Source organism: Eumetopias jubatus, unplaced genomic scaffold (assembly GCF_037043125.1).
Source record: "Eumetopias jubatus isolate StellerSeaLion01/CBP00866 unplaced genomic scaffold, mEumJub1_p1.0 scaffold_12, whole genome shotgun sequence".
Lineage (NCBI taxonomy): Eukaryota > Metazoa > Chordata > Mammalia > Carnivora > Otariidae > Eumetopias > Eumetopias jubatus.
Window position 1 is genome coordinate 94,306,397 of NW_028274818.1, and position 13,322 is coordinate 94,319,718.

At 55.8% G+C, this 13,322-nt stretch overlaps 1 protein-coding gene across 2 annotated transcripts; it reads left to right on the forward strand.

Annotated features, from left to right (window-relative positions):
* The first annotated feature begins 7 nt into the window (after positions 1-7).
* RNF40 (ring finger protein 40) lies at positions 8-11,924 on the forward strand. 2 transcript variants are annotated; one of them, XM_028109952.2, is made up of 20 exons: positions 8-93; positions 203-406; positions 827-994; positions 1,129-1,270; positions 2,013-2,219; positions 2,748-2,869; positions 2,971-3,117; positions 3,211-3,285; positions 4,207-4,326; positions 4,425-4,604; positions 4,790-4,925; positions 5,784-5,905; positions 5,988-6,415; positions 6,502-6,619; positions 6,738-6,887; positions 7,056-7,268; positions 7,349-7,474; positions 8,405-8,545; positions 8,656-8,757; positions 10,651-11,924. In XM_028109952.2, exons 2-20 carry the CDS (start codon positions 275-277, stop codon positions 10,825-10,827), a joined length of 3,006 nt encoding a protein of 1,001 aa, XP_027965753.1. In that variant the 5' UTR covers positions 8-93; positions 203-274; the 3' UTR covers positions 10,828-11,924. The 2 variants fall into 2 exon arrangements, with proteins under 2 accessions (XP_027965753.1, XP_087885216.1); XM_088029090.1 differs by having other exon boundaries at positions 56-131.
* The last annotated feature ends 1,398 nt before the right edge of the window (positions 11,925-13,322 follow it).

The following is a 13,322-nucleotide window of genomic DNA, read 5'->3' on the forward strand; positions in this document are numbered from 1 at the left end:
ATCCGGCATTGCCTGCGGCGCTTGCGCTCTGGGCTGAGGAGGCCGGTGACGTCTGGTGAAGTCCAAGATGGCGCTAGGCTGAGCCTGCTGCCGGTGAGGGGCCAGGGGCAGGCGGAGTCGGGATCCAGCAGGTGTGTGCGGGGAAGGCTTGGGGCTGCGGAGCGCTGGCCACCTCTACATATCTGCTCTCTGTCTTCTGCAGGTGACGGAAGTGCCGCTTACGCCTGCCTGACGTCCCTCGGGAGACCCTGCGCCGCTCCTCGTAGCCGCGGCCATGTCTGGACCCGGCAACAAACGCGCCGCCGGCGACGGTGGCTCAGGGCCCCCAGAGAAGAAGCTGAGCCGCGAGGAGAAGACCACGACCACGCTTATAGAGCCCATCCGTCTTGGGGGCATCTCTTCCACGGTTCGTGGGTTCCTGCCCCAGTCCTCACAACTTGCCGGACTCCCATCTCTGTTCTCCGCTCAAATCGTCTAGAACTTTTACTCCCAGTTCCCCCAAGCTTAGCAGGATCCACTTTACAGAACACTCTGTTGAAGGAAACCGAGGACATGACGTCTGCCTTTTTTTTACAGATAGGGAAACAGATTCCCAGAGGGCGTGTGACTTGTCAAAGACTTGAGAATTAGAAAGCGAAGCAGAACTTGAATCTCCTCACAATTAAGATGCTTTCTCTGTGGGTGCCTGAATCTCTTTAAATCTTGTTAGTGGTTAGTCTGGGGATACTGTCTTCTCCATTCCAGTTGCTTTCTTTTGTCTCTGTCTGTGATTGGTTTCTTGGGCCCTGCTTGACCCTCTCCTCGTCCCCTTTGTTTTCCTTGGTAGGAGGAGATGGACCTGAAGGTTCTGCAGTTCAAGAACAAGAAACTGGCAGAGCGGTTGGAACAGCGACAGGCTTGTGAAGATGAACTCCGAGAACGAATTGAGAAGCTGGAGAAGCGGCAGGCCACAGATGATGCCACACTCCTCATTGTCAATCGCTACTGGGCCCAGGTGGATGCCCCTCTGCTTTCCAAGACCTGGCCTTGATCCAGCTGCCAATCCTCAGACTACTCTGCTGGGAAAGGAGTATCATGCTGGGAAGCACCTGAGGGATTCATAATATTTTTGGTGCTTTCTCCCTTTAGCTGGATGAAACTGTGGAAGCCCTTCTCCGACACCATGAGAGCCAGGGGGAGCTGTCTTCAGGGACAGAGGCGCCTGGGACCCAGGAGGGGCCAACACGTGATGAGACCCCTCTCACAGAGCCAGGGACATCGGAGCTGAGGGGTAGGGCCAGAGCCCTAGGATCTGGGGAGCTTAATTAAGTCCTAGGAACGGTCCTGGAGAGGAGGGAACTTTTATATTAGTCTTCTGAATTCCCCCACCACCCTTCTCTCTCTCTCTCTTTCTTTCTCTCTCTCTCTCTCTCTCTCTCTCTCTCTCTCTCTCTCTCTCACACACACACACACACACACACACACACACACACACACACACATATTTGACTTCATGTTTGGACAGCGAAATGCAGTAAGAACCCAGGCCCCAGGCTGTGGAATATGAGTGACTTGGTTCATAGTGCGTGTCATGTTTGACCCTCATTTGGTTCAAAAAAGTATTAATATCGAGTGTTAGCTGTGTAGTTAGTACTGTTACAGCCTCGGAAGAGATAAAGATAAGTGCAAAGAAATACTGCCTCTACCATCAGGGAGGAAGTGATTTTAAACAATAAGTAAAAAGAAGAGGGGCCCTTGAAAGAGAATTAGTGTATGTGCACTCGTGTGTGGTTCTAATTTAGATTGTGAAGGCGGAGAAGTCTTCCGTGAGGAATGATTTGGAAGCCCTGTGGCCTTGAAATTACTTTAGCTTCCTGAGCCTCCGTAGTTTCACATTGATGGTGGGTATTGCTTGTGCTGATTCAGTGGCCATAGAGTGTCGAAGGGCTCAGTCTGGAACTTGCTATGGAGTGGTGGTGACTGCTGCTGTTCTCCTCCTGAGGTCTTCATGAGGGTCTGTCCCTCTCTCGCAGAGCCCCTGCCAGTGCAGCTGCGGCCCCCCCTCAGTGAGCCAGCCTTGGCTTTTGTGGTAGCACTGGGCGCCAGCAGTAGTGAGGAGGTGGAGCTGCAGCTCCAGGGCCGAATGGAGTTCTCCAAGGCAGCCGTGTCCCGTGTCGTAGAGGCTTCAGACCGCCTACAGCGCCAGGTGGAGGAACTCTGTCAGCGAGTATACAGCCGAGGTTAGTTCTTTGTGTCCCGCCGCAGAGGTGTCTGTCCCCGTCTGTGTCCTGCTTATATCCTCTCAATGCCCGAGCCCAGAGGCAGCCATAATTCTCCAAGGAATAAATCAGCCACTTACTCAGGGAAAGGGGTAGGTTGTAGATGGGGCTCTGCCTTTGGTTCATGGGGTTGAGCTCTAGAGAGCTGGGTGGGAGGAGTTGTTGATGCTTATGGGGCTAGGGCTTCCAGCTGGAGACCTCTTTAGAACCCTTTGCACAGATTTTGGTTGCAGTTGCTGACCCACAAGGCACAGTAGCAAGGGCCCAGGCTTTGCAGGCTGACAGGCTTCTCCCAGCCCTAGTCCTGTCATTCTGGGCAGATGGCTCTCCTCTCTGAGCTGGTTTCCTCCTTTGTACAGTGGAGACACAGACTCCTGGCTTTGTCATGAGAAATTGACAAGACAGCTGGTGGATAGCAGACTCCAGAATGAGTTAGTACTTTGCCCCATTGCCCTGGACTTGGCTCTTACCCGAGCCCTGCCTTCTCAGGGGACAGTGAGCCCCCCGGTGAGGTGGCTCGGGCACGCACGCGGGAGTTGGGTCGTGAGAACCGGCGGCTGCAGGACTTGGCCACCCAGCTACAAGAGAAGCACCATCGCATCTCGTTGGAGGTGGGATTAAAATCAGGGCAGGGTTTGGGTTAGACATGCACCAAGGCTCTCAGGGAGCCAAGTCCCCTCCTCTAAGCATCTCACCCTGTCATTGTTCCCAGTACTCTGAGCTCCAGGATAAAGTGACATCAGCAGAGACCAAGGTGCTGGAGATGGAGACGACGGTGGAGGACCTGCAGTGGGACATAGAGAAGCTGCGCAAGCGTGAGCAGAAGCTTAATAAGCACCTGGCGGAGGCCTTGGAGCAGGTGGGGCTGGGGTGCTGGGTCAGATGGAGCCACGACTGGGTACGTGGAGCCCTCGCTTCTCTCCTCCACCCCCATCGGTCTGTCTCTCCACAGCTCAACTCTGGCTACTATGTGTCTGGGAGCTCCTCCGGCTTCCAGGGGGGCCAGATTACACTCAGCATGCAGAAGGTGAGCAGGCACCATTCTTCCCAATCCCACCTGTAACCTTTTCTCTGCCCCACCCATGAAAGTGCCCTCAGAATTAAGGACAGACCATCTGCATGGTCTGAGTCCCTTCCTTGTCGTTCATGATGCTCTGTTTTATTCATTTGTGTAACTAATAAGTAATTGTTAACATTAAGTCCTAAGCATGGTGCTTGGAAGTAAGCATCAGAGGACAAAAGAGACAAAAAGCAAAGGTTTCATGGAGCTTAGGTTCTGGTGGGGGGAACAAACAAGAAGTAAGATAGTTCATCAGGTGGTTACAGGTGACCCAAAGGAAAAGCATAGAAAAGAAACAAATGGGGGCGCCTGTGTGGCTCAGTTGGTTAAGTGTCTGCCTTTGGCTCGGGTCATGCTCCCAGGGTCCTGGGATTGAGCCCCGTGTCGAGCTCCCTGCCCATCGGGGAGCCTGCTTCTCCCTCTACCCCTCACCCTCCCCCCCTCGTCCACACGTGCACACGTGCTCTCTCTCACACATGAAAATAAATCTTAGAAAAAAGACAGACAAATGAAAGTATATTGGAGCTGACTGGCATTCTTAGCTGGCTGGCTGAAGGAGGTGTCTCACAGAGGGCTCTCTCGCTTCTTGTTCATTGCACATTTTTTTGATACCGTAAGGTTCACTGTTCTGTGTTAACTCCTTATTTCAGGTTCCTTTTCAGGTCTTTCAAGAAGGCTTCCCCTGATTCCCTGTCAGTTATGAGCCTTGGTTCCCAGCACTGACCATGCAGTATTTTCTCCCACTTACCTGGGAGCCCTTAGGAAAGTGCTTGGGTTTGGCTTGTCCGTGGGGCTTCAGAATCCATCATTGCCCACATGTGGTGGTGATGTGAGGGAAGCAGGCATCCTGGCCTGGCCCTGCCTCCCACAGCTCCTCCCATTCCACAGTTTGAGATGCTGAATGCAGAGTTGGAGGAAAACCAGGAATTGGCCAACAGCCGTATGGCAGAGCTGGAGAAGCTGCAGGCCGAACTTCAGGGGGCTGTGCGGACCAATGAGCGCCTCAAGGTGGGCTCTGTTTAGGACTGGGAGGGCCTGAACCTGCGAGGTGTAGCGGCTGGGTCCTGAATCCTCTTGCTGATCGCTTTTGGGCACCCTGGTCCTAGGTTGCCCTGAGGAGCCTTCCCGAGGAGGTGGTGAGGGAAACAGGGGAGTACCGAATGCTGCAGGCCCAGTTCTCACTGCTCTACAACGAGTCTCTGCAAGTGAAGACCCAGCTTGATGAGGCCCGGGGGCTGCTACTGGCTACCAAGAATTCCCACCTAAGACACATTGAGCACATGGAGGTATGGCCCTAGAACAGACCTCAGGGTCAAGGTGTTGCTGGCCTTTGCAGGCCCTGTGTGCTGCCAGGGGTCCCTTGGGAATAAATTCTTCCTAAGCCACAGAGGCCTGAGGTGGGGGAGGAAGAGGAGAGGAGTTTGCCAGGGGGCTGAGGGGTTGTGTGGGTCCTTAATGCCTCAACCTACAGAGCGATGAGCTGGGGCTGCAGAAGAAGCTGCGCACAGAGGTTATCCAGCTGGAGGACACACTGGCGCAGGTACGCAAGGAGTACGAGATGCTGCGCATTGAGTTTGAGCAGAACCTGGCGGCCAATGAGCAGGCAGGTATGTGGTGAGGACAGGGTGGAGGTGGGGCCTTATCTGGGATTGCTGGTCCCTGGTGTGGGGCTGCTGCTTATCCAGATGCGAGGGGTTGAGCCCCTTCCTTTCGCACAGCCTCCTCTCCCTGGCCAAAACAGGGATCATACCACGTGGCTCAAAGGCACAGTGAGGGTCACAACCAGCTGAAGTGGCTGACCGAGCACGCACCGCCAGAACATGAACTCTTGGCCCCTCCCGTGGTTCTCTGGCCTTACGGTGTCTTTCTCTTAGAGGTAGTCGTTCATTTCACAAGGATTTTTGAACAAGACCTATGAGCCGGGCTCTTTTCTAGGCTTTGGGATTATGTCCATGAACAAAACGCAGACGATCCCTGCTACTGTGGAGCAGTATTGTAGTAAAGGAAGGCAGCAAAGTGAGAAATAGACCACGTATGTTAGGTAGTGGCAAATATGTCAAAAAAACAAAGCAGGGAAGAAAGATAGGAAGTGTTGGGAGAAAGGGGTTGTGATTCTGGATGGGAAGGCTAGAGAGGTGAAAGAAGTGACATTTGCTTAAAAATACAGAAGAAGCGGACTAACTTACTTTGGTGAATATTACAGTTATATGTTCCTTTAAAGGAAATTTGGAAATACTAGAAAAATCTACATTAACAGAAGTAACAAACAGGCAGTCTCAAGTTAGTTTGGGGTGAGCTTTTTTCAAGCCTCGGTTATTACTTTGATGAGATCACACTGTATGTACGGCCTCAGTTTCCCTCTTGTCCACAGTGGAAGTGATGGCTGTGGCTCCCCTTCTTCCCCCACTGAGGGGTTGGGCCCTTCATGCAGAGGCCGGTCTGACTCCTTCCCAACCCTCTCCTAGGGCCCATCAACCGTGAGATGCGCCACCTGATAAGCAGCCTCCAAAACCACAACCACCAGCTAAAGGGGGATGCCCAGCGGTACAAGCGGAAGCTGCGGGAAGTGCAGGCGGAGATTGGCAAGGTGAGAGGGGGTTGCCTGGGAAAAGTTTTGGCTGGACCGGGTGAGCACTGTCTCACCTCAGCCCTGTTCTCTGTCTTTGCAGCTCCGGGCCCAGGCCAGCGGCTCAACCCACTCCATCCCCAACCTGGGCCACCCAGAAGACTCTGGGCTCAGTGCCCCAGCCCCAGGGAAAGAAGAGGGTGGGCCGGGCCCTGTCACTGCGCCCGATGGCAGGAAGGAGATGGCTTCAGTGCCTGGCACCACCACTACTACCTCCTCAGCGAAGAAGGAGGAGCTGGTGCCCTCTGAGGAAGATGCCCAGGCCATAACTCCTGGGTCCCAGGGCCCCTCCTCCCGGGGCCGAGAACCTGAGGCCAGGCCCAAGCGGGAGCTTCGAGAGCGGGAAGGGCCTGGCCTGGGACCCCCATCTGTAGCCTCAGCTCTCTCAAGGGCTGATCGGGAGAAGGCCAAGGTGGAGGAGGCCAAGAGGAAGGAGTCAGAACTCCTCAAAGGTCTCCGAGCAGAGCTCAAGTGAGGCCCTATTCCTGTTTCCCTCCCACCCCTATTGAAGTAGCCTCCAGCCCCATTCACCAAGCCTTCCTCCTGTGCCTCCCCAGGAAGGCCCAGGAGAGCCAGAAGGAGATGAAGCTGCTACTGGACATGTACAAGTCAGCACCCAAGGAACAGCGGGATAAGGTGCAGCTCATGGCAGCTGAACGCAAAGCCAAGGCTGAGGTGAGGACAGGTAGGGCCTGTGGGGCATGCACAGAGGCTGCCCTGAGGAGTTCTGACCAGAGCAGAGCCCTAGGTCAGTGGGGAGCAGTGACAAGAGCTAACTCTCTGGTGGCTGTAGGTTGATGAACTACGGAGCCGTATTCGGGAATTGGAGGAAAGGGACAGAAGGGAGAGCAAAAAAATTGCAGATGAGGACGCCCTGCGGCGCATTCGGCAGGCGGAGGAGCAGATCGAACACCTGCAGCGCAAGTTGGGTGCTACCAAGCAGGTGCCGACCCCCTTGTGGTCCCCTGGCTTCTGAATGTTGGGATTCCCTTAACTCCCTGTTGAGTGCTTCTAGCAGATGGTCCGGGGCCACTCTGTTCAGCCCTGTTTTCCTGTGGTTTCCCCATGATCATCTTCCATGTTCCACCTCATCCCTGCCCGTTTACCACAGGAAGAGGAGGCTCTGCTGTCAGAGATGGATGTGACTGGTCAGGCTTTTGAAGACATGCAGGAGCAAAATGGGAGGCTGCTACAGCAGTTACGGGAAAAGGATGATGCCAACTTCAAGCTGATGTCTGAGCGGATCAAGGCCAACCAGATTCACAAGCTGCTGCGGGAGGAGAAGGATGAGCTGGGCGAGCAAGTTCTGGGCCTGAAGTCCCAGGTATGGCCACCCTGGGCTTTCAGGGTGGAGCTGGAGGGGCCAGCGGCTCCCTAGCACTGAGTCACCACCCCTGACCTCAGGTGGATGCCCAGCTGCTGACCGTGCAGAAGCTGGAGGAGAAAGAGCGGGCCTTGCAGGGCAGCCTTGGGGGTGTGGAGAAGGAGCTGACGCTGCGCAGCCAGGCCCTGGAGCTCAACAAGAGGAAGGTGAGGCCAGGCCCAAGGGGAGAAAGCAACCTAGGACAGTGGCTCACAGCTGAAGCCCTCCTGTGCTGAGTCTTGTCTTTGCTGGGTTGCATTTTGGTCTCGTAACAATCATGAGATGGTGTTTGTTATTATCTGCTTTTCTCAGTGAGGAAATTGAGGCTTAGGGCAGGCAGCTGACTTGCTCAAGAAAGATTGGACCAGGAATTGGGGCTGATCTCCTTGGCTCCAGAACCCACTCTCTTGGTTAGCTGTGAAGTAGGGATGCTGGTCGCTGTCACATAGTTGTATTAAACCTCAGGAACGTCTAGGTCATGGCAGAGGCTTAAGATCAATGTTGGTTTTCATTTTCATTCCCCTGTTGGGCTTTTTATCTTCCCCATTTAATTCATTAGTTAAGGCAGTATTATTCGTGCCCTTGCTATGAACCCCTGTCACTGAGTGCTGGGGAGAACCTGGAACAGGAGGGTCTTACCAGAAGTGGGAACCTGCAGTCTTGAGGGCCAGATAACCAGCCAGCGATCCCACAGGTAAAATAGGCTACTGCAGATCCCAATAAGTCTTGTGAGAGAAAAACAGGGGAGCCTGCCTCGGGAGCTGAATATAAGCTGGGGCCTGAGGGGGCCACTGGAAAGAAATAAGTGTGTTGCGGGAGTTGAGGGGAGCAGAGAGAAGAGCCCCGTGGAGGCTGAAAGATAGGAGAGAGCATTGTGCCGGTGAAGAAGTGAGTGTGTCAGGAACTGTGGAGAATAGGAGGAGGTGAAGGTGGAGAAGTCAGGAGGCAGGACTAACTCCAGTGAAGATACTGGACTTGATCCCAAGAGCAAGAGTCACTGGAACGTTTGAACAGGCATCTGTGGACCATGGCTCCACACGCCTGACTCCCCAAGCTCAGGTGAACGCCCCCCCCCTTTCCTGTCCCACCCACCTCAGGCTGTGGAAGCGGCCCAGCTGGCCGAGGATCTAAAGGTGCAACTGGAGTACGTGCAGACACGGCTGCGAGAGATCCAGCCTTGCCTGGCGGAGAGCCGGGCTGCTCGCGAGAAAGAGAGCTTCAACCTCAAGAGAGCTCAGGTGTGTCTGTGGGGCAGGGGCAGTGTGGCTCAGGGTCACTGATGTGGCCTCAGGGCGGGTGGTGCAAGAGGAGAACCTTTGTGCTTAGCCTAGCCCTTCTCCTGCTCCAGGAGGACATCTCACGGCTGCGGCGCAAGCTGGAGAAGCAGAGGAAGGTGGAGGTTTATGCAGATGCCGATGAAATCCTCCAGGAGGAGATCAAGGAGTACAAGGTGGGGCTGTGGGGCCGACTTGTGCCCCATCAACCCAGGAAATCTTAGATGGGGAGTTGGTGAGAGCTGTAGTGGATAGTCTGGGGGCCCCAGAAATAAGTAGCAAAAAGTGGGCAGAACCCTGGTTGTGGAGAATCGAACAACTAACTGAGTATCGTACACTACTTGTGTCAGGCACAGTGCCCGCTGGGTGTGGGAGGGCTTAGGAACGAGCCTTAGTCTTAGATGTCTTGAAACTGACTGCCTGTTAGAGGAGGAAGCCAAGTATTCTGAGTGATGAGCATCGCAATAGCAGAGGCCAGGGGTGCATGGCAGCTCTGGGGGCTAGTAGGCTTCCTGGAAGGAATGTCATCCAAGGAAAATCTGAGGAATGAGGGTGAGAGGATTCCAGCAACGGGAAAGGCAGAGGTAGAGGCCCTTCATTGAGAGTGGTGTGCTGGAGGACAGATTGCTGGACACCGTAGTTGGAAGACAGAACATGGGTTTTGTAGGGAGCAGGAAGGTTGGGGGCCTTGGACAGTGTCAGATCCTGAAGGGTATGGTGAGGAGATGTTGGCTCATCCCATAGGCAGTATAGAGACATCAAAGGGTTTTAAACCAGAGAGTGATGTGGTCTGATTTGCTGTTAGATTTGGTACAGAGGAGGTGAAGACTAGAGGCAGAGAAATTTTTTAGGCTATTGGAGTCATTGAGGCAAAAATGGACAGGGAGCTAGCGTGGGGTGTTAGTGACAAGTAGAGGAGGTCAGGAGATACTCAGGAGGCAGAAGTGCTTGGACTCAGTGATGGAGTGAGGGAGAGGGAGATACCAAGAATGCTTGCATTCCTGATTTGAGAAACGAGGGATGACAAGTGGCACATACGGGATTAGGAAGACTGTGGAGAAGCAGGTTTTGGTGGACAGTGTTGTGTCTCCAGGATATTGAAAATGAGGTACCTGTGGGAGGCTGGCTGGGAAGGCACTTGAAGCAGAGGGACTGTCTGGACGACAGGGGTTTGGGGGATTATGAGTAGAGGCAGCAGTGGGAGCTACATACAACTGTGGTCACGCAGGGAGGGTCTGTGGCATGGGACAGGTCATTCTCTTCCCTTAGGAACCTCAAAGCTTAAGTGATAGAGGAAGAGAAGCCTGTGGTTTGGCCTTGAAGGAGCAGAGGCAGCTGGGGGGCAGCCGTGGGGAGGGAGAGGAAGGTTTCTCCAGAAGAGATGGACTTGGATGGGTGTGGTTTGATAGCTAGGGAAGAGGCGATGCTGGGGCAGTAGGCTGGGCTGGGATTTCAAGCAGGGCAGAGGAAGAATGTTGGGGAATTTGGAGTTGAGGGAACTCCTGGAGTTGGAGGTGAGATCTGGTGGCCTGTGGGAGGTTTCAGGATAGGAGAGATTTGCAAAACCTTCATAGAGAGGAATGAGTCCAGGGACCCAGCCGGATCTCTGGATGGCACCAGGGGTGGACCCGTTGAGGGTAGAGACGGCAGATTTCTAGTGGCACTGCTATGCCCATCTGTGACTTAGCAGGTGCAGATGAAGAGAAGGTAGACAGTTGGGATTTTGCCAGAGAAGGCCAGCAGGGTGAGAGATCAAGCCCCAGGGCAGAGGAGCCCGGGCTGAGCCTGTGGGTTGTCAGCTTTGAGAGGGGAGGGGACATGTTGCCTGCTGGCCACCACTGAGCAGGGTAGAATTCAGACTCTGCTACTTTCTAGTTTTGAGAGCTTGCTCGGCCTCTGAGCCTTAGTTTCCTTATCTGGAGAGTGCTCTGCCCCACCTCTCAGGGTTCTGGGGAGAGTTAGATGGATTCTGCTATGTGGTGGGCTTAGCCTGGACCACCTCCTACTGTCAGCTTGGGGTCTGGGTGCCATCGGGACTGTGCCCGAGCTGATGCCTTTGCCTGGCCCAGGCGCGGTTGACCTGCCCCTGCTGTAACACCCGCAAGAAGGATGCAGTCCTTACCAAGTGCTTCCACGTTTTCTGCTTCGAGTGCGTGCGGGGCCGCTATGAGGCCCGCCAGAGGAAGTGCCCCAAGTGCAACGCGGCCTTTGGTGCCCACGACTTCCATCGCGTCTACATCAGCTGAACCTGTAACTCAGGGGACTCTGGAACACCCACGGACCCTGGGGGCTGTGCCTCCAGTCCCTCCCTACCCCATGTTCAGTGGCCCCTACCCTCCATTCCAGACCCTGTGGGCCCAGCCCCACTCCACCTAGTTGGTTTGGGGGTCCCAGTGCGTGCTAGTGGGGGTGAGATCCGTCAAGCTCAGTTCCATCTTTCCCCCCCAGTCAGAGCTGTAGCCTAAGGGGCACCTGCCCTGCAGGAAGGGTCTGCTCTGAGCGGAGCACTCAGCTGAGCTCCCTGGAAGCTGGCCCTAACCCTTGGCCACAGGCTGACTCCTAGGCAGCTGTCTCCGTGGGCCCATCCTAGTCCAAAGGGTGAAATCCCCTAGGCTGTGACCTCCTACCCAAGAGGAGGTGCGTTCACTACCTGCTTACCCACAAGTGAGGACCAGGGGTGGGCCAGTTTCCCTAGGCCCTTAACTCCGGGGCCCAGGGAGACTTTCCCAGCTTGGGTGGGGCTTCCCTCCTGTGGAGTTCCCTGGGCTCTTTGGTCTGGCTCTTATGCTAAGGGCTGAAGGAGGTACCCCCTGGGGGGGGGGGGGCACGGTCCTCCTCTTCTGGAGAACTTTGGCTGCTGCAGTCACCTTGCCCTCATCTCAGGAGTGCTGAACGAAGATCATCAGTCTCTATTCTAATCAGCCTCCCCCCCATCTCTTTCTTTCCCAAGCCCACTTAGCCCACCCCCACCCCCCACCTCATGCTTCCCAAGACTCCAGTGGGTCCCCAGCCCGGACCCTGCGTTCATCCTAATGGCTTTAACTGCAGTGGAGGCGGAATTTTTCCCAGGAGGGGAAGGGACAGACTAGCGGCTGGGCCAACTTCCAATCATTCCAGGTAGAGGAGCTTCATCTAACGCCCTGTGACTGAGCCTGTCCCCAAGATGCTTCCTGTGCTGCCTGCCCAAGCAAACTCCCATGGGTTGTGAAGGCCACAGGCAGGGGCCTGGAAGGTGGAGCTGCTGACAGGTGCAAGGGTCCATTCAGACCCATAGGCCCTGCTCTAGAGATCTCTTGTATAGGCTGTTAATTGTTATGAATAAACATCCAACCCTCAGCCTACACTCCGAGTAGCCAGGCTTCCTGCCCTAAACGTGGTCCCAGATTTTAGCTGCTACACTTCTCTGGTCGCTGCCCTGGCTGGCATGTGAACCCCCAAGGGCCGGCGCAGAAACCTCACCCTTCCCACCCACAGCATCTAGTTACATTTGGATCTAACTGCCGTCTCGGATCCCAGACTGTGCTCGCGGGAGGAGCATGTCTGCAGGGAGAAAGCATCCTTCGTCCACCGTCGCCAGCCTGCCCCTCCTGCTCCCACCCGGCCCGGCTGACCCTGCCTATATTTCGGCTGCGCTGCCGGCCCCCTCCGAGCGGGCTCACCACGCCCCTCGCAGTCATTGGCCGCAGGGATGCTGGGAGCCTCGTGTTGGATTCCGGGAAATGTAGTCCCTTGTTAGCCCCGGGTAACAAGGTCCTCGGTGGGATGGGCTGGTTCCCGGGTTGTGCTGGCCAAAAGCAGGCCTGGACCCAATCTGCGGACTGACCCTTCCCACCGGCTTCACCCGCCCCTCCCTCCGCGGGCGGACAGATTAGAGCAGCGCAGCGGGTGACTTCTTTTCATTGCAACTCTGTTCTCGGGAACCGCGTGTCGAGTGGTGTCTGTGGGTTCAACTTGCTATCGGGTCCGCGGGCGGAGCCTTCGCTGCGGCGGTGACGGGGCTCGCGCCGGGGCCGGTACTGACCGGGCTAGGGGCCGGAGTCGGGTGCATGGTTGTGGCGGCCCTAGGCTTGACAGTAGTCGCGCCTTCGCGGAGCCCCGCGGCCCTTTCGACGGTCGATCCTTCGCGGGGGCCCGCGGCCTTGTCCGCCTTCGGGCCCCACCTGGCGTCGAGGGTTTCGGCAGGGTTGCAGCGGCTGGACCAGGTCGGCGTGGAGACGGAGACGCGGGCCACCGTGACTTCCGGCGCTGGGCTGGCCGCGGTGGGCACGCTCACCGAGACCCGGGCCGCGGTGGGCGATGGCATCGGGCCGTCGAGGAAGAGTCCACCGCCCAAGGGCAGCGGATGCCAGGCTGGGAAAAACGCAGCATATTGCATCATAGAGACACGGGCAGGCTCTGAGAGGAGGGCTGCGCCGAGCAGTCAGGGTCAGCCAATCTTCAGTGAGCACTGTCCTCTTTCTCAGCAGTCTTCTCCACACGGGCTCTTTCAGTAAATATTAGTAACTTCACATCACTTCACTCAGAAGGTTTGACTCCTGATAACCCCCAGTAGCCCCAAGTGGCCTCAGCGGCTGTGATACCCTGGGCCCCTAGGATGGGCAGGCCAAAGTTCCTCCTGGACCAACCCTGACTTTAGCTGGCCTTGGGAGTGAGCAGATGTTGGCCTCATGGTGAAGGTGCCTGTTTTAGCCAGAACTAGGGCTGCTGTGTGGTTGGCCACAGAGTCCAGTAGAGCATTTGA